This window comes from Chlamydomonas reinhardtii, chromosome 8, assembly GCF_000002595.2.
Source record: "Chlamydomonas reinhardtii strain CC-503 cw92 mt+ chromosome 8, whole genome shotgun sequence".
Taxonomy (NCBI): Eukaryota; Viridiplantae; Chlorophyta; class Chlorophyceae; order Chlamydomonadales; family Chlamydomonadaceae; genus Chlamydomonas; species Chlamydomonas reinhardtii.
The window spans coordinates 3,748,108-3,767,836 of record NC_057011.1 but is presented as its reverse complement, the minus strand read 5'-3'; the positions used below and the strand labels follow the sequence as shown (position 1 = coordinate 3,767,836).

At 63.0% G+C, this 19,729-nt stretch overlaps 1 protein-coding gene across 1 annotated transcript in view; it reads right to left on the bottom strand.

Annotated features, from left to right (window-relative positions):
• Positions 1 to 6,552: 6,552 nt before the first annotated feature.
• CHLRE_08g377200v5 (uncharacterized protein) overlaps positions 6,553 to 19,729 on the bottom strand; it is a 20,712-nt gene continuing 7,535 nt past the window's right edge. Inside the window, exons 14-36 of the mRNA XM_043065195.1 lie at positions 19,495 to 19,550; positions 19,050 to 19,089; positions 18,611 to 18,745; positions 18,208 to 18,314; positions 17,882 to 18,048; positions 17,494 to 17,609; positions 17,153 to 17,234; positions 16,719 to 16,879; positions 16,329 to 16,421; positions 15,662 to 15,802; positions 15,252 to 15,396; positions 14,711 to 14,952; positions 14,309 to 14,467; positions 13,503 to 13,613; positions 11,595 to 12,053; positions 11,284 to 11,349; positions 10,881 to 11,059; positions 10,598 to 10,655; positions 10,072 to 10,143; positions 9,429 to 9,536; positions 8,171 to 9,127; positions 7,463 to 7,570; positions 6,553 to 7,237 (exon numbers count right to left, since the gene is read on the bottom strand). Coding sequence (XP_042922196.1) covers positions 6,800 to 7,237; positions 7,463 to 7,570; positions 8,171 to 9,127; positions 9,429 to 9,536; positions 10,072 to 10,143; positions 10,598 to 10,655; positions 10,881 to 11,059; positions 11,284 to 11,349; positions 11,595 to 12,053; positions 13,503 to 13,613; positions 14,309 to 14,467; positions 14,711 to 14,952; positions 15,252 to 15,396; positions 15,662 to 15,802; positions 16,329 to 16,421; positions 16,719 to 16,879; positions 17,153 to 17,234; positions 17,494 to 17,609; positions 17,882 to 18,048; positions 18,208 to 18,314; positions 18,611 to 18,745; positions 19,050 to 19,089; positions 19,495 to 19,550 — 4,200 coding nt within the window. The 3' untranslated portion in view covers positions 6,553 to 6,799. The remainder of the gene's footprint in view (positions 7,238 to 7,462; positions 7,571 to 8,170; positions 9,128 to 9,428; positions 9,537 to 10,071; positions 10,144 to 10,597; positions 10,656 to 10,880; positions 11,060 to 11,283; positions 11,350 to 11,594; positions 12,054 to 13,502; positions 13,614 to 14,308; positions 14,468 to 14,710; positions 14,953 to 15,251; positions 15,397 to 15,661; positions 15,803 to 16,328; positions 16,422 to 16,718; positions 16,880 to 17,152; positions 17,235 to 17,493; positions 17,610 to 17,881; positions 18,049 to 18,207; positions 18,315 to 18,610; positions 18,746 to 19,049; positions 19,090 to 19,494; positions 19,551 to 19,729) is intronic.

Sequence of the window (19,729 nt, the reverse complement as noted above, 5' to 3'; positions counted from 1 at the left end):
GTGTCGTGTTTGCACTTGCTTTCCCCCCGGATTCGTGGCCCAGCGTATTATGCAACGTATTTGAACGTACTGTACTAGAAATCCTAGCAATACGCGTACCGTACTATGGAGAGAGGGTCGCGTACTAGGCAACCCTCATGGGGACGACGTGCAGAATATCCCGGCCGCAGCACCACCCTGCACCACCTGCGCCAGCATCCCTTGCGGCTTGCGCAGTCGCCCTTGCGCAGGTCGTGATATAGCAGCAGGGAACTGTAATGCAGTATCCCCTGAAGACGCGCACCAAGACAGACCCTGGTCATGTGTCCACTGAGCCTCACTGAGCCTCTCACTGAGGTTACGATTTTACAAAGAAGGGAATGAGCCTCAATTGCCCGCCCACCCTGAACACTCCGAGCCACGCGACAATGGATGTGTCCCCTGGATGTGTCGTCACCTTCATGCTGCAATGTCCGCGTTGAGCAGCTCGCTGGGGCCCCCGCGGTAGCGCAAGACCGAGCGGCGCAGGGAAGAGGGCCAGGAAGGGGACCAGGGGCTGCGGTCGGCCGGACTCGAACAGGGGGCCGGGAGAAACAAGGGGTGTCAGCTTTGTACAGCTGGAAAATGGGCTGAGCCCCCGTACGCTTGGGAGCTGATAAGCATGTAACGCCCCGTCAGAGCCTCCATGCCGCTACGACGCGCAGGCGCATCGGCTAGGGACACTCGGGTTGGGGTCGTGCGGGATTTCCCGCGCCACGCATGCGTGCCTTGTCACGTTCCCAAACACCCCAAGCATTTCTTTCGCCTCCTGCCATAATCAACACCTCCCCGGCGCCCCACGCTCAAAGGGCTAGGCGCGGGGCGGGGGCGACCTCGGGGCTTCTTGGCATCCTGGCGCGTCGGCAGGCATGGCTCGGCAAGTCGCTCAAAATTTTCGATATACTTCCCCGCTTTGCTTGCCGCCAACATAGTTTGCCTTAGAGACTGCATATCAGCGGGCACCGGATGTTTTCCTCGCGACCTCGCGAAAGTCAATTGTCCATGGACGCGCGAAGGCACTTCTCGCTCCGCCCGAATTTTCCCTGCCACCTATTTACATGCGATAGGCATTAACAAATACTAATACGTAGCAGTCGCGGTTTGCGCCAGTATGCTATGTTTTGCCGACGCACGAACGAACGGACCGGGGTGTTCCTGGGGGGCTTCGCCCCCCCCTGGAACGCTTCGCTGGGGGGGCTCAGCCCGAAAAACTGCCACGGCCCACCCCGCTGGATCACCCCCGCCCGCTGGCCAATGTAAACCAAGCGCAACCGCTGCCTGCCAGGGGGGCTGCAATGCGTGGCATGCCGTAACCCGCTACTGGCGCTGACGACGGCGGTGTCACCGGTGCTGCCGCGGATGCAAGTGCCGGTGCGGCTGGCGGCGGCGGTGCGGTTGTAACGGCGACAACTGCTGCTGCTGGCGGTAGACGTGGTGGGTACAAGCGCAGCGGCCGGCGGGGTGGGCCCAGCACTGCAGCCGCAGCAGACGGCGTTGGCAGGTATGCTGCAGAGACGCTACCACCAGACATGTCGTTCACCATCGAACGCATCAATAATTTGCGCCTCTGGGACCAGCAGAGCATGGCCCAGATCTCGCGCATCTGCCCTGGCCGCGCCGGGGTACCGTTGTTACGCGTGTGCGGGCCACAGTCAGATGTCGTTATACTGTAGCCTGGCCGTGGCGCATGAGGCTTTTCCGATGACTTCCGCTACCGATTCCGCGCGACTCCGCCAGAAGTACTCACAACATCTACACACATAGCTGCGCCGAACAAAGCTTCCCCACCAGCCATTCCAGCCCGATCCAGCAGTTCCGCAATCCACCGACACGAAAGCCTCATGAGTTCTGGCCATCGTCATGAGTTGATAGATTTATGCAATCAACCCGCGCCCGCTGGCCAATGTATGAATGCACAACAAGCGCAACCGCTGCCTGCCAGCGTGTAACAGTCGTGTGCTAGACTTAGATTCTGACCTATAGACTACCTATATAAACAACCGAGAAAGGTGGTGTTAAGATACACCGGGGTGTTTCCGAGGCGCTTAAGTAGCCCGGTGGGCACGGTTGGCGGGAAACCGTGTAACCGTAGTTACTAGGGTTTAGGCGAAGAACGTCCGAGCAATGGACGAACGCCATACGGAATGTGATACGGAATGCCCTTGTCTTCCAACCGTGTGTCGAGAGAGTTTAAGTCCGTAGACCTCTTGTTACAGTCCTCCCCACCTAGAGCGAGAGTCCCTGCGAGCTTGCGTCAGGGGGCCTTCGGAGTGTTGGGGTCTGCCGTGGCAGGACTTCCCTAAGCAGTACGCCCACGCTTGCGTGGTGGCGCAGTTGGTGTAACCCCTGCAGCCGGGGCCGGGGCCGTGTCGGCTGCAACCTTGCGTTTGGACCTGCGTGTGGCCTGGGAAGCCCAGTACTCATCAATCGCAGACTCAGTGATGTGTGCATCCGGTTCCCAAGTGTTGTGCTCAGGACCGTAACCTTCCCAGGAGACGAGGTACTCCTTGACCGTCTTACCGCCGCGCTTCTTGTCGCGGTGGGCCAGGAGGCGGTCAACGGACCAGTATGCGCCATCGTCAAGCACGGCCACAGGGGGCGGAGGCGTCCAGACGGAGCCGGGTGCCTGTTTGTGAGGTTTGAGGCGCGAAACATGGAAAACTGGGTGAATGCGGTAGTTCGCTGGGAGGTCGAGTTTGACTGCGACAGGTCCAATTGTTTGAGTGACCGTATAGGGTCCAATCCAGAGCGGCAGAAACTTCTTCGTGCCGGGATGCTTAAGGTTGATGTGCTGAGTGTTCAGTAGCACTCGGTCGCCTACTTTGTAGCTCACCTCGCGCATGTTGCGATCGGCGTAGTGCTTGTAGCGCTCCTGAGCAGCGGAGATGCAGCGCTTAGCACGCTGGATGCTTTCCTCGATATCGGAGCAGAAGCGAGCAGCAGCAGGGACTTTGCTGTCTGCAGAGCCGAGAGTAGGCAGGCGAGGGTTGCGACAGTAGTTCAGCTGGAAAGGCGTTGCCTTGATGGATTCCTGGTATGTGTTGTTGATTGCGAATTCGACGAGTGGTAGCTTCTTATCCCAGTCGTCGTGAGTAGGATTTACGTAGTTGCGCAGAATTTCTTGCAGCACGCGGTTCATGCGCTCCGTTTGGCCATCCGTCTGTGGATGATAAGCTGTAGACACGTTTTGCTTGGTGCCTGTGAGGCGATACAGCTCGGCCATGAACTTGTTCACGAAAACGGAGCCGCGATCGGATACGACCTCCTCTGGAAAACCGTGGCTTCGCCAAACAGTTTCAAGGAACAGCTGGGCAAAGTCTTCAGCTGTAATTGTCTCGGTCGTGGGGGCTACACGACACATTTTGGTTAGCCGGTCGACGAATACCACGATAGTGTCATGCCCGTCTCGAGTTGTGGGCAGGTGCGTAATAAAATCCATCGACACGTGTGTCCATACGTGTCGTGGGAGCTCCAAAGGCTTGCACAGACCCGCAGGCTTCTGCATGAGCGGTTTGTTTCGCTGGCAGAGCTCGCATCCTAGGACTTGGCGCCTTACGTCACTAGTGATGCCCGGCCACCAGAACTCTCGCTGGACAAGCTCGAGGGTTCGTTCGATACCCCGATGGCCGGCGTAGGGGCTGTCGTGAAGCTCCCTGATAATGCGGGTGCGCAAATCGTTGTAGTTAGGGACAACGATTTTGCCTTGGCAGCGGTAGAAACCATCAGTTTGGTCGTAGGTGACACCGTGGCGGGCGAGTGCCCTTGCGTCGACGAATAGCGGGTCGTGTGAATAGCTCACGCGAATCTCGCCGGGCAGAGAAGAGGTCAAGGAGTAACGGGACTGTGCCTTAGCGGCAAGTACCGTGGCGTGCATGCGAGAGAGGGGGTCTGCGACGTTGATACGGCCAGGCCGGTATTCCCACGTGTAGTGGAAGCGGGAAAGGTATTCAATCCAGCGCACTTGGCGGCGGGACAGTTTGGCCAGGCTCTTTTGTGAATCAATGAACGTGTTTGGGTTATGGTCCGTGACGAGTGTGATTTGCGGATTTCCTGGCATTTCGCACCAATGTAACAAGAGGATTGTCGCCTAGGTTGACAAGGGAGCGAGTCTCCCGTTACAGTCCTCCCCCCCTGGAAGCGAACGTCCTCGTGAGACCACCAGCGCATCCGTAGATGTTTAGGCTCACTGCAGGCGCGGGGTGGGTTTACTGCCTTTGGCCCAGTTGCGTTGTTGCCTCGCTCTCACGGGCCATCCACCTCAGGGCAAGGAGGGTGTAACCCTCTTGTGCACTAGTTCGGACCCATGCACCCATCCAGGATCGATCCTGGGACCTCAACAGTCAGGGTGACTCCTGGCATTTCGCACCACTGTAACAGTCGTGTGCTAGACTTAGATTCTGACCTATAGACTACCTATATAAACAACCGAGAAAGGTGGTGTTAAGATACACCGGGGTGTTTCCGAGGCGCTTAAGTAGCCCGGTGGGCACGGTTGGCGGGAAACCGTGTAACCGTAGTTACTAGGGTTTAGGCGAAGAACGTCCGAGCAATGGACGAACGCCATACGGAATGTGATACGGAATGCCCTTGTCTTCCAACCGTGTGTCGAGAGAGTTTAAGTCCGTAGACCTCTTGTTACACAGCGGGGCTGCAATGCGAGGCATGCCGAAACCCGCGACTGGTAATACCGCTGATGGTGGCGGTCACCGGTGCTGCCGCGGATGCAAGTGCCGGTGCGACTGGCGGGTGCGGTGCGGTGGTAACGGCGACGTCGTGGGTACAAGCGCAGCGGCCGGCGGGGCGGGGCAGCAGCAGCAGACGGCGTTGGCCAGTGTGTTGCAGAGACGCTGCCGGCAGACATGTCGTTCACCATCGGGCGTATCAATAATTTGCGCCTCTGGGACCAGCAGAGTATGGCACAGGCCTCGCACATCCGGCCTAGCCGCGCCGGGGTGCCGTTGTTACACGTGCCATACGAGCTGAAGTCAAATCTGATCAACCCACCGCACGCAACCAGAGCTGCCTCAGCCGCAGCAGCTGCAACAGCTGTTCACCACAGTGGGATGATTAGATTGCACACGGGCCGTGCGCCGTGGAGACGTGCCATTACACGCCATACCGTCCAAAGACCAAACCTTATCTAATGCTTATATATGACGTGTGTATGTTATGACTTGCTGTTCTAGGCCCTGGGGCGACCTGCCAGCCTCGCGAACTGCAGTGGCATGTGCAGCATTTGTGCACGAAAAGCGGATGTCGTCCCGTGAAGCCAGTCTACTAAGCTCCATGCACAGATTTTACATTCTTTGACGGAGGCCAGAGCTGAAGAACCCGGATTGGGGCGCATGTGACCAGTTTCGAGTACCAGACAGCCAACAGGCAACAGTCTCGACCTGCACTCGACTCCAGAAGAAGGTTGACATGTCACATCGGGGGCGTGGTGGAGGAAGCAAGGATAGATCCTAATTGGGGGACGACGTGTGCAGAATACCCCGGCCGCAGCACCACCCTGCACCACCTGCGCCAGCATCCCTTGCGGCTTGCGCAGTCACCCTTGCGCAGGTCGTGATATAGCAGCAGGGAACTGTAAATTCAGACGATCCCCTGAAGACGCGCACCAAGACAGACCCTGGTCATGTGTCCACTGAGCCTCACTGAGCCTCTCACTGAGGTTGCGATATTACAGAGAAGGGATAGTCACTGAGCCTCAATAATGCCTATTTACATGCAATAGGCATTAACAAATACTAATACGTAGCACTCGCGGTTTGCGCCAGTATGCTATGTTTTGCCGACACCACGCACGCACGCACGCACGGACAGGGGTGTTCCTGGGGGGCTTCGCCCCCCCCCTGGAACGCTTCGCTGGGGGGGCTCAGCCCAAAAATTTGGAACCATTTCTCGATTTGTGCGTGTCATCCTTGCGCAGGGGCCATGCTAATCTTCTCTGGGGGGCCTCTGGGGGGGGGGCGGGAGGGGCCGCACGGGCGCCTGGGGTGGCGGGGTGCCGGAGGAGGGGGCGGAAGGGCCGGGCTTGAACTGGGGGTCTGCGCGCCGAGACGCAAAAAATTTGGAACCATTTCTCGATTTGTGCGTGTCATCCTTGCGCAGGGGCCATGCTAATCTTCTCTGGGGGGCCTCTGGGGGGGGACGGGAGGGGCCGCACGGGCGCCTGGGGTGGCGGGGTGCCGGAGGAGGGGGCGGAAGGGCCGGGCTTGAACTGGGGGTCTGCGCGCCGAGACGCAAAAAATTTGGAACCATTTCTCGATTTGTGCGTGTCATCCTTGCGCAGGGGCCATGCTAATCTTCTCTGGCGGGACCGGAGGCGCCGCATTGGTGGAACCTGGGGGGGGGCGGCGGAGGGCTGCGGGGGAGCCGGTGAGGGAGGACGGCGTGGGAGGACGGGGCCAGGGAGCCGGGGAGGGAGGGCGGGGCTGTCGCACAAATGAGCGGGCGGCCAGGGAGCTGTTCGGGGCCGCACACAGGCACCGTATCGGCCAAACGACCAAAACAGCACAAAGAGCCTGAGCTGATGGCGTTTGGACCTTACAATCGCCGAAAGCCACTGGTCAGTCCGCAGTCAGTTGAACGATGTGCTACATCCAGTCCACATCCAGTCCCTCAAAGATCGAGTCATTCCAAAAGCAACAGGACCCCAGCAGCTCGCATAGCTACGCACCACGCAGCAACTGCATCCCTGCCTGCCGCCGCGTCCAGCCGGTCTCTCACTCCGCGACATTGCTGCAGCCGTGCAGTCCCAGGCCCCAGCCCCGACCGACCCTCACTCCTGCATCGCCTCCTGCTTCACCCCAGCCGCCGCCTCGCCTTGCGTCCCAGCCGCCTCCCCAACCACCTCCACATCCGTCTGCACCTCCCCTGCCCCTGGCTTTGCCACTGCCCCCGCCCCCGCCGGCGCCTCCGGTGGCGGCGGCGACGCTGACGCCTTCCCTACCCCCGCCGCGCCCGCCGGCCCTGCAGCCGCTGCCGCCGCTCCTGCCGACTGCCGCTGCTGCAGCTGCTGCCGCGCCGCCGCCGCCGCCGCCACGTGCTGCACCACCCGCTGCTGCGCCGCCGCCACCGCCGCCACCTGCTGCGCGCGCTGCTGCGCCGCCGCCTGCTGCAGCCGCGCCAGCAGGGTGGGCGCGGCCTGTGCCATGGTCTGTCCGGCGGGCGGCAGCATCACCAGCATCTGTGTGGCGTATGCCTCCAGCACACCCACCTGCGGGAGGAGGGGCCAGACGCGTGGGTTACAACATACCGGGTTTGATGTCTAAGCTACAAAGGTTAACTACAAGCTGTCGGTCGTAATGCTGGGGAGTAGCCTGGGGAGTAGCTAGGCAGTAGAATGGACTGGGCATGCCACACATAATACAGATTGATGACACACGACACACCACACACGTGCAAGCCACACCCGCCCGCCGGACCGGCCGCCCGGCCTCACCTGCAGCCGGAACCGCTCCGCCGCCTGCCCCAGCGCCGCGGTCCCCTCCGTGGCCGCCCGCTGCGCCGCCGTGGCTGTCTCGTGGCGGATGGTGGCCACGGTGCGCACCTGCACCAGACACGCGGAGGCGGACGCGGAGGGAGGGAGGGGTTACACTCATGGATATATGAAGAATTGGAGGCGTAGCCAGGAGGGGCGGAGTGGGAGGGAGCGAGGGGCGACAGAAGGGCCGCACCTGCTACATGGACCCGTCCGTTGCTGTGGGGTAAACGCTAGAGGCCGCTCCTCCTCGCTGCCCTCCAGCTGCACCTTTCCTTCACCTTGAAACCCTCCCTTTGTACGAGTAACTCAAGCACTCCGCCCCCCATGACGGCTAACCCCCCCCCCACCTTTTACGTCGCCCAGCTTCAGCCACCCTCCCGCTTTGTTCAGCTCCTCCATACCCACCCAACCTCAACCCAACCTTTGATGAACGGCTACAGTCCGCCAGCCCCAATCCAGCCCCTAGCGCCACCTAGCCCACCCATCCCACCCCTACCCAACCGCTTAACCAGCCCCTACCACCCACCCCACCCCTATCCAATTCCTGGCAACCACCCCGCCGCTGCACTGCCGCACCCACCCCCACTCACCCACTCCCGCCCACTCCTGGTGGTGTGGTTACCACCAACTCCCACCCACTCTCACCCCCCCCACACACACACTCACCAGGGCGTTGTACTGCTCAATCAGCTGCCGCTTCAGAGCCCGCTCCGCCGCCGGCGCCGTCGGAAAGTCCACAACAGGCAACAGGTTGGTCAGGAAGGCGTCAGTCACGGACGCCGCCGCCGCCGCAGGCGGCGCGCCGGCGGCGCCGCCCGCCGCTGCAGCCGCCTTCGGCTTGTTGGCGGCGCCCCGGGCGGCGGCGGCGGTGGCGGCGGCGGCGGCGGCCGCCTTGGCCGCCGCGTTCTGGTGCAGCAGCTGCATCGCCGCCGCCGCGCGGTGCAGCCCGGCGGCGCCGGCGGCGGTCGCCGCCACAAGCGACGACGGCGCGGGCACGATGCGGCCGGCGGCGGCGGCGCCCGCCGCCGCCTTGGCGACGGCGGCGGGCACGGCCAGGTACTCGAGGTTCAGGGCCTCCGAGATCGCCGCCAGCCTGCGTGTGATCCAGCGGCTCTCATTGGAGGACCAGGCGCGGGCCTTCTCCTTCGTGATGGCAGTGGCAGTGGCACCGGTCGGAGGTGGCGAAGTCTCGCCACCGCCGCCGCCGCCCTCGCTCTTGACGACGCCAGCCGCCGCCGGCGAGGAGGCCCCGGCGGCGTCGCCGTCGACGTCCATGGCATCGGGCTGTGTAGCTGTGCCGGCATCCCCCTGCGTGCCATCGGGCTGCGTGCCCTCGGGCTGCGTGCCCGCCGCCTCTTCCTTCTCCGCCTTATCCGCCATCTCCACACCCCCATCCGTGCCGTCCTCCTGCCCCGGCTCCGTCTTGACGGCCGCGCCCTCCGCCTTGGCACCGTCCTCCTTGCCGCCCTCCTCCTTATCCGCCTTGCCCTCCTTGCCGCCCTCCTTGCCGCCCTCCTTGCCCCCCGCCTCCTTGTCCCCCGCCGGCGCCGCTACCAGGGTGTCGTAGTCCACGGGCACTCCCAGCTCGCCGCGCAGGGCCTCGCGCACACCCAGGCCCGGGTCCTGTGTGTGTTTGTATGTGTGTGTTTTAGGGCGGGGGGGGTGCAAGGATGTTTGGAAAAGCGGTACAGGATGCACTCAAGACTGCAGGGGTTTCTGGCGAGGGCGGGTGAGGTCGTTGTGTGTTTGTGTTGACGGAGGTTGGGGAGGGTGGAAGCGGGTGCAGACGTTTGCAGCGGGTTGAAGGCAGCACGCGCGCACACACACACACACACACACACACACACACACACACACACACACACACACACACACACACACACACACACACGTGCCCCCACCCCCACCCTCACCCCCACCCCACCTTAATGATGCGCTGCCACTGGCCGTAGCCGTAGTTGAGCAGCCCCCGCAGCAGGTAGCCGTCGTGGTGCGGCCGCCACACCCGGCCTGGTGCAGACAGGGCCCGCACCTGTGGAGGGAGTGGGAGGAGGAGCAGGGAGGAGGGAGAAGGAGCAGGGGTGGAGAGGCGGGGAGGTGGGGAGGCGGGCGGAGTGGAGGTCACGCGGCGTGGGGACGGGAGCAGTGTACTTCAGCCAGGACCGTGCCAGTCCTGGCGGCTGGGGTGGGCCAAACGGCCAGGACCGGCCGCCAGGACCCAAAACGCCTAGCAACCGGGCATGCCAGGACATTTACCCTACCCCCCTAAAGTACCCGTCACGGGAGGGGAGGGGAGGAGGCGAGGAAGGACGGTGCGCTAGGACGGGGCAGCGGGAGCAGAGGGAGCAGGAGGGAAGTGGCTGGGGAGTGGGATGGCTGTTGCCGCTGTTGCTGGTGCGGGTCGCCCGCGCCACCCGCGCCCCCTTGTCCCCTCCTCGCCGACGACCTATGGTGTCGCACGGTCGGTTGGGGCAGGCGTGTAAAAGACCCGGCTACACACACACACACACACACACACACACACACACACACACACACACACACACACACACACACACCCTGCTCACCCGGCCCGCCTCCTTCAGCTTGAAGTCGGGCTGCCCGGGCTCGTCCACCAGTGCCGTACGGTTGCGGTACTCCTGCATGAGTAGGAGGGGATGAGGCGGGGGCGAGAAGGTCGGTTGGGGCAGACGTGTAAAAGACCCGGCTGGCGGTGCGTGTAACCACAAATGTGTAACAGTGCAAGTGCAAGCGCAAGTGCAAGTGCAAGCGCAAGTGCAAAGCGGCCGGCTCCCCCTGCCCCCCTATCCCCCTCCCGGAGAGAGGTATGCTGCGGCGGACCAAGCGAACTTCCAACAGGGTTGGCAGCGCGCCCTGCACCCGAGTGGCGTAACAGATAAGCCCGCGCACCCGAGCACCGTGATGGCAAAGCACGAGACGACCTCCCTCCCTCCCCCCCCGTCTAGCTTGGTTTGGGCTGGTATCTACAACCCCCTCCCGTCCCTCTCTTCTCCTTTCCCACACCCCTCCCTCCCTGCCCCCCCCCATGCCCTCCCTTCCCCATGCCCTCCTCCCCCCCACACACACACTCACCGCCATCTTGCGGCGGACAAGGTGCAGGAAGCCAATGCGCTCCAGCACGTCCGTGGCCCTGCGGTGGTGGCAGCACGTGTGTGTGTGTGTGTGTGGGGGGGGGGGGGGTGGTGATGGGCGCTTCCTTGTTGGGACTATGTGTGGGCACACCCCAACCTCCCCCCACTCCCCAACCTCCCCCCACATCTCCCAAACACCCACACCCCTACCCCACCCCCCACTTCCCACTTCCCCCCACCCCACCCTCCCACCCCACCCCCACCCCACACACACACACGCACACCTGTGCGGCCCCAGCAGGTCCTCCGGCCTCAGCCCGTTGCTCCAGGCTCCGCCCGCGCCCACCGGCTCCGACAGTGCCGCCACCAGCAGGTTGGTGTACTCGCGCACGGCGGCGGGCGGGCGGTGCGGCAGGCGCGCGGCGAAGGCGCGGTACATCTCGTCGGGCTGCCCGTCCGCGATCTGGTGTGGGAGGGGAGGGAGGAGGAGGAGGTGGTGGGCAGGCGGGAGGGTAGCCGTTCATGTGCGGGAAGGGAGTGGTTACATCACAAGTACGTGGAAAGAGGGAGGAGGGGGAGGCAGGAGGCAAAGGAGGAGGGGGCGGTGGGGAGGAGGAGGGGAGGCGTTTTACCCACTCCATCGCACTACATGGGCCACCCTATATCAAAACCTGAACACGCTCGCACCTGCAGCCCGAAGCGCATGAGGGCAGCGATGAAGGTGGAGCGGTCACGTGGGTTCAGACCGTACACCTGCCGTACAGGGGGGAGAGGGTGGCGGGTAGGGAGGGGGAGTTGGAGAGGGAGCGGGAGCAGGAGGTGCAAAAGTTAGGGAGAAGAAGTACAGAGCGCAGGGGAGGCAGGGCTGGGCAGGGGAGGCGGGTACCGTACAACAGTGAGGGTGGGAATCGGGAGGAATGGCGCGGGTGGCCCTGCTTGACACGCGGCGTGCCGCACTCACGCACACACACGCCATGCCGGAGTAACCCAATCCGCACCTGCAGTGTCGTGCCGTTCCCCGACTTGAGCGGCGGCAGCGTCGCCGCCCCCGCCGCCCCCGCTGCTCCCGCCGCTGCCGCCGCCGCAGGCGGCGCAGCCGCCTGCGCGCCGGCGGCGCCCACCAGGGCGGCGGCGGCGGCGGCCGCCGCCGCGGCGGCGGCGGAGCTGCCCGGCGCCAGCGGCGCCGCCACCAGCTGCCTCCACACGTCCGGCCTCGCCGCCGCGAAGGCCTCCACCGCACTTCGGACCCCCTGCCCCATCATGGCTGCTAGCATCTGTTTGCTGACGTGGCCGGGCACGCCGCCGCCTCCGGCGCCGCCGGGGCCGCCGGCGCCTCCGGCGCCTCCGGCGCCCGGCGGCTCGCCGTCTTCTTCCTCATCGGATGAGGAGCCGGACAGGCGGTCGTCCGAGTCGGATGAGGAGCTGGTGTTCTCGCCGGCGACGTCGCGGTAGGAGATCTGGGGGGTGGGGCGTGGGCAGTGCGGAGACGGGGGTTGGGAAAGTGTGTATGCAGGGAGGGGCATACATTCATGGTAAAGTAAGAGTGAAGGCGTAGCCAGGAACAGTAGGAACTGTATAGCAGACGCGAGGGGTGGGGGGTTCCAGGCATGCCCGGCCGCGGACCGTCCGCTGAGCCCCCCAACCCCACCGGGGTTCCCGCTCCCGCCCCTTCAGCAGTTCCTAACGCAGCCCATGAGTGTAGGGTGCAAGGACTTCCCAATCCACCTCCCCCCACACGGGGGACACGCCCGGTTCCGGGCGGGGTCGAAACCCAAGATTGGGCGTTCTTATTCATACAAGCACCATTTTCAATTCTATAAAGCACGTTACCCTCGGTATGTGAGGAGCATATGTTCAAGCATATTAGCGGGCTAAGTATCGTGTAGGTCTCGCGAGCGCGAGACCAATTTTGAGCATGTTCGCTCAAATCAGCTAAATGTGAATCCACCGGCCCTGAATGCGCTTATGTATACTCTATTAAAGCAATTGCACCTAGTAGCGCGGGCTCACAGGCCTCGGCGAGCAGTGGCCATTCCAACTGGGACCGCCAACAAAGTCAGAGTTGCACCTTCCGATGCACCTGGGTGGCTTCCATATGACACACCTGCGGCTCTAGGAGCGGGTGCAGGTCTGTTTGGGCCCCCGCTGTAGACGAGGTTCGCCATGAATTTGGTTTCATCCAAAGGGCAGTTCGACTAGCTTTTAAGATTGCCGTCGCCTAGATAGAGCATCTAAAGCAGATATAGGATGCTGTAGCCCGCCGGCAAGACCATTCGGTGGAAATGCATACAGCATTCTGGTCGAAACATCGTCTGTCTGTGCTGCGGTCGTCAAAACATAACCTTATATGCATATATGTGCTACGTAAAGCTTCAGGGCTCCATCAGGCCCCGTTTTCTGGGACCTCCGTCCCCACGTATGCAGCTCCGCACACACGCGTGCGTGCCCGCCCGGAAGTGTCCCTGTCGGGCACACCCCGGCCTCCAATCGCGCTCGTAGCGGGCGGGCTTATACAATTATATGTATATGTGCGATAGAAAGCGTGGGGGCCCGCTTTGGACCGATTTGCACGGGGTCGGCCTGTTCACCCCTCCTCCCCCCCTCAAAACCGTGTGACAAAACACACACGCCTGCCGTACATGACTCGGGGAGCCGCTGCAAGACCGGAAGGTTGCAAACGGCCTACGTCAGGAAGCTACTCCCAAAATTTCAGCGTGCAGCGATCACCCGAACATAGCTCTCTAAGGCCTTAAAGTTGGGGGGTACCCTGAACCGGGCGTGTTCCCCGTGTGACCTCCCCCCCATACACACACTCTTCGGGCATGTAACCCCCCCCTCGCTTCTCCTTGATCAATCATGAATGTAACACCCCCCCCCCCAACCCCCCCCCCCGCACACACACACACCTTCTTGCGCTGGCGGTGGCCCTTGCCCATGCGCGCCTGTGCCGCCGCCACCGCCGCCGCCATCACCTCGGCCTCGCCCGCAGCCAGGTCCGTGCGGCCCGCCAGCAGCGACTGTGGGTGGCGGCGGAAAAAAAGGAAACAGGAACGAAATAGGTAGGAACGGACGGGAGCACACACAGGAACGAAAGAGGTAGGAACAGACACTAACAGACAGGAATGGAAGAGGTAGGAGCGGACACTAACAGACAGGAATGGAAGAGTAGGAGCGGACACTAACAGACAGGAATGGAAGAGTAGGAGCGGACACTAACAGACAGGAATGGAAGAGGTAGGAGCGGACACTAACAGACAGGAATGGAAGAGGTAGGAGCGGACACTAACAGACAGGAATGGAAGAGTAGGAGCGGACACTAACAGACAGGAATGGAAGAGTAGGAGCGGACACTAACAGACAGGAATGGAAGAGTAGGAGCGGACACTAACAGACAGGAATGGAAGAGTAGGAGCGGACACTAACAGACAGGAATGGAAGAGTAGGAGCGGACACTAACAGACATGAATGGAAGAAGTAGGAGCGGACAGGGCTATGTCCGGTGGACTCCAGAGCAGGTGTGTGCGCTCTGGGCGGGAGGTGCGCGCGGTGGCGGCGGCAGCGTGAGAGCCTGGGTATGCCTCGCTGTCGCAGGTTGACCCGAGTACTCTCGACCACAAGACTTGAGGAGGTAACCTTGGAAACCGTGGGTAAACGGGCAGAGGCGCCCTCGCATCCGCCCCACCCCACCCCACCCCCACACACATACACACACCTGCCAGAACGCCGGGCCCGCCTCCCCGCCCTGCTCCGGGCACAGCCCCGCAACCAGCGCCTCATCAGGCGCGCCGCTGCCACCCGCCGCTGCCGCCGCCTCCGGCTCTGGCTCCGGCTCCGGATCCGGCAGCACCTCCACCATGTCAAAATTGGCGACCTGCGTTGAGGTTCAAGCACAGCGCAAATCAAGATTACTAGAAACGAAAAAGGGAACCGCAAGCACTGCCGATGTGCTGTGAGAGCAACACAACGGCCACGTGCGTGTGTCCCCTGCCTGACTGTACCGGCGTCCTACGTTCCATCTACATAACTACAACACATCTGTTCCAATCATACATCTACAACAACAAATCGGACCAATCGCTGCCAAACAACAAGCCGCCATGCAACCTGCGCCCACCTTGAACGCGGAGAAGATGTCGGCCCCTCCTCCTCCTCCTCCTCCGCCGCCTCCTCCTCCGCCCGCCTCGTCCGCCGCCACCGACTCGCCGTAGTTCCTCAGGGCGTTGAGGCCGGAGCGGTCCAGCAGGCGCTCTATGGCGGCGTCATCCCACACGATGCGCTTGGAGGAGGAGGAGGAGGCGGCGCCCGTGGTGGTGCCCGGGGCGGTGCCCGGTGCGGTGCCGGCGGCCGGCTTGGAGGCTGCGCGGTGGTTCCAGAGAGGGGCGGGGGAAGCAGGGACCACGGGTGTGAGGGGCGGGGGATAGTAGTTGGGTGGCGAGGTGCGATTTGGGCGGGGGCTACACTCATGCACACGGGGGTGCGGCGCACGCGTGTGTGGGCTGTGTTGAAGAGCACAAGGAATACGCGTGTGTGGGCTGTGTGTATGCCGGCACGGCATCCCCCAGAGTCAGAGCGAATGATGCGATGGGACCAGCGCGTGTGGCGCTGGCAGGCATTTTGCATGTGCAGCCCTCTCGCCCCACCCGCCCGCCGCTCACCGTCCTTGTCCTCGCCGCCTTCCGCCTTCACCTCACCGCCCTCCGCCTTGCCCTCCGCCGCCGCCGCCGCCTCGCCCCCCTCCGCGGCCTCGCCCCCTTCCTTGCCCGCGGGCGAGCCCTCATCCTCGTCCTCAGCAAACAGCTCCTGCGATTGAAAGTGCACATGTGACACACACACACACATACACAAAACCGGGCACTTGTTTACGGTATTTAAAAGCGACTTTGCGGTGCTACGACGTGCGCCCGCATTGCCAAGCACCTTCACAAACTATACGGTAGACCCACGCCGGGACACACAAGTCTCGCTGATCCAAGTCATGGACCGCAATGAGCCACAACTAGAAAGCAGCAGCCAAGCAAGGCAGCAGCCACACAGAAGCAACAGCCAAGCGACCACGCACACGCACCTGCGCCCCGTATCTCAGGATGTCGTCCAGCTCGCTTTGCTTGAGCTCGCCGCCGCCGCCGCCGCCGCCCGGCCCGCCGCCGCCCGCGTAGCTCATCTTGCGAACCACCAGGTGCTCCAGCATCATCTTCTTGCGCGACACCTGGGGACAGGGGGGTTTACATTCATGACTAGTTAAGGAAGTGGTCGACGGTAGACCATCTTGCGGAACATCAAGCGTGGGATAGACGGAGAGGGGCAGGAGGGATGGAGAGGGGAGGAGGTTGGAGGTTGGAGGGGAGCGGTGCGGCGGGGAAGGGGAGTGGGGCTCGGGGACACCCCCCTGCCACCAGCACACCCCAACGCCCCTGGCTCTACCGCTCCAAGCCGCACCCCGTGTCCCCTTCGCCCCTTCGCCCCGCAGCTGCCCAGCTCCTCATGTAACCATGCGGCATGTGCACTGTCACACACCCACTGCGTGTTCATTACATTTGTAACCATGCTGCCAACTAGCCCCCTTACCCCCACCCCCCACCCACCCCACACACCCATCCCACAACCCCCCCCCCCCCCCACCCCCACAGCCACCCGCCACGCACCCCTCCCACCCCCCCCCCACACGCACCCAGCTGCATCATGCGCTCCTCATAGGCCCCCCCATCCCCCACCCCATTGACCCCCACACCCACCTGCATCATGCGCTCCTCAATGGTCCGGCGTGTGACCAGGCGGTAGATCATGACGGGCTTGTCCTGACCCAGCCGGTGCGCGCGGGCCTGGGCCTGGGCGGGAAGGAGGAGGGGGAGGAGGAGGAGGGGCATACATTCAGGATTATTTAAGAAGTGAAGGCGTAGCCAGGAACAGTAGCATAGCAGCCGCGTTGTTACCGATGTCCGTCCACCACACACACACACACACACACACACACACACACACACACACACACACACACACACACACACACACACACACACACACGCACACGCACACGCACACGCACACACACACACACACGCACACGCACACACACACACACACACACACGCACACATACACACACACATACACACACTCTCTACCTGCAGGTCGTTGTGCGGGTTCCAGTCGCTGTCAAAGATGATGACCGTGTCCGCAGTGGCCAGGTTGATGCCCAGGCCGCCGGCGCGGGTGGACAGCAGGAAGGCGAAGTAGGCGTCTGGCTGCTGGTTGAAGCGGTCGATACGCCGCTGCCGCTCCGAGCCTGATGCGGGGGCAAGAGAGAGAGTGTGTGTGGGGGGTGGGGGGGTGGGGGGGGGTGAGAGAGGAGCTCGGCACACTCCCACTCCGCCACCAAGCCCGGCCACCAGCCCCACCGCTGCCCCGCCGCCCGCCCAATCCCGCCATCAACACCCGCCGCTCCACCGCTCTCACACAGGCCAATGCCGCGCTGCCTTCTTCCCTCCCTAGGAGCCCACACCTGCCCCGCCGCCCCCTCCCCTCCCTCCCTTCCCTCCCTCCCTCCCCAGGCGCTCACCGCTGACGGTGCCGTCTATGCGCATGTAGCCCAGCCCGCGGCCGTTGAGCCACTCCTCCAACAGGTCCAGCGTGCGGGTGAACTGCCGGGCGAGTGCGTGTGTGTGGGTGTTTGTATGGAGGGAGGTTGGGATAAGTGGAGGGGGGTCGGTGGTCGGTGGCCCCGCGCCGCCAATGCCGCGCGCCAACGGAGGGTAGAGGGTTGGAGGAGAGATCTTTCTAACAGCACACCACACACAGCACACAGCATAAAACATACAACACGGGCCCTGCAGGCGTGGCAGCGGGCCCGCCAGGGACCAGGGGAAGACCAGGGGGCCCCGCCATGTCCCACATACGCACCTGCGAGAAGATGATGAGCCTGTGCCCCGCCGCCTTGAGCCGCTGTGCCATGGCGTCCACCAGCTGCAGCTTGCCGCTGGCGGAGATGAGCGCAGCCAGCGAGTCCGCGGCGTCGTCTGGGGGTTGGGGGCGGGGGTTACATTCATGATTAGTGAAGGCACAATGGTACAGGAGGGATAATTCGTTTCAAACATAAATGATGCCATGACCCAGAACCAGCCCACAGGGCGCGGAGCGGGTTACAATCATGATGTACGTGTATGAGGAGGGGAAGTTACAATCGGGCACACAGTGTTACAGCCGGCGCAGCAGTGCAATCACTCCGCTCCCCCCACATGAACGGCTACCCCTACCCCCTCCACCCTCTCGCCCCTCCTCCTCCGCTCACCCTCCCTCGCCTCCGCCTGTTCCGCCGGACTGCCAGTGAGGTAGGGGTGGTTGCAGGTCTTGCGCAGCTCCATCACCAGGTTCTTCAGAGCAGCCTGGCCGCCGCCCGCCGCCGCCACCGCCGCCCGGTTGCCCACAAGCACCTGGCTGTGACGCAGCAGCAGCGCCCTGATTGGGGGTGGTGGGTGGTGGGGGGAGTGGAGGTTGGTGGGGGTTGGGGGTGGGTGGGGGTTATATTGTTGACTAGTTAGGGAAGTGCCCCCCCCCCCCACACACACACTCCTTCCCTATCCCTCCCTCCCTCCCTCACCTCCCTCCCCTCCTCACTTGTAGATGTCCTTCTGCCGCCTGCTCAGCTCCACACGCACCAACTGCTCCTGCTTGGGAGGCAGCTGCTTCATCACGTCCGCCTTCAGACGCCGCAGCATGTGGGGCTGAGGGGGCGGGGACGAGAGAAGCGGGAGGGAAGCGGGGGAGAAGCGGGAGAGAAGCGGGAGGTCAGCCATTCATGTGCAAAGCGGAGTAATTAGATCACAAGTATGAGGAAGGGAGAAAGGGGAGCGTAGACTTGTCCCCGCCTCCCATAAGTATTATCGCTTGCAACTCACGCATCTGCCTGTGCTCCACGCGTTTAGCTTGGTGTGGTTTAGTTTGAGCTGGTATATACAACCCTCCCCTCCCCCTCCCCTCCCCCTCCCTGCCCTCCCTCCCCCAACCCCCCCCCCCTCACCTGCAGCAGGCTGTGCAGCTGGCTGACCTCCTCGTTGTGGCTGAGCGAGGCGAAGCGGGCCTCGAAGGCGGAGCGCGAGGGGAACTTGTCGGGCTCCAGGAAGTGAAGCAGCATGAACAGCTCGCCCAGGTGGTTCTGAGGGGGGAGGGGAGGGGGAGGAGGTGTGGAGGTATGGAGGTGTGGGGAGGAAGGGGAGGGGAGAGATGTGGTGTGGTGTTGGGGTTACGTTCATGAAAGATAAATGGACCGAAGATGTAGCCAGGCACCCGCCCCAGACCTCCTCCGCACTCTGCTGGGCTGGCGCTGGGGTTCCTTGATCTTTCTCGGGATTAGGAGCAAACTGCGCCCCACCCCACCCACCATCCACCCCACCTCCACCCCCTGGTATCTACCACGCCCCACCCCACCCCACCACCCCGCCTGACCCCCCGGGGCTCACCTGCAGCGGCGTGCCGGTGAGCAATACCTTGTGCTTGACACTGTGTATGTGTGTGTGTGGGTTACATTCATGATTAATTAAGAAGTGAAGGCGTAGGCAGGTACAGTTGCAGCTTGAGGGGGGGTTCCATTCATGATTAGTTAGGGGGGGTTGCGTGGTAGCATGGTGGTGGTGGGAGGGGACGACACAAAGGGGAAGAGAGGAGCAGCAGGTCGGGTGTCAGGAGGGTGGGTGCATGTGTGTGCAGTTTCGTCAGCCTCGGTTGCCCCGAAACCCCCAGTCCCCACGACCCTACAGCCCTTGTTCCCCCGGCCCCCAAACCCCCAACCCCCCGACCAACCTCCGCGCACAGTTCTCCCCAGTCCCCCCCAGTCCTGCCCAGCCCCAGTCTCCCGAAACCAATCCCCCCCTCCCCTCCCCCCCCCCACACACACATATCACCCACTCGAACTGCGTCAGCAGTTGAAACAGTTTGCTGTCCTTGTTCTTGAGCCGGTGGCCCTGCGGGTGTGAGGGGTGGGAGAGGATTGTGTGGGTGTTGTAGGGTGTGTGGGTGCAGTACGAGCTCCCCCGCCCCCCGCATATGCTCGTTTCCTAGTGCCCCCCGCCCCCGGCTCCCCCCCTCACCCCCATTCAAATCACGGTGTTCTCCACATCACCAGCTACTCCACCCCCCAGCT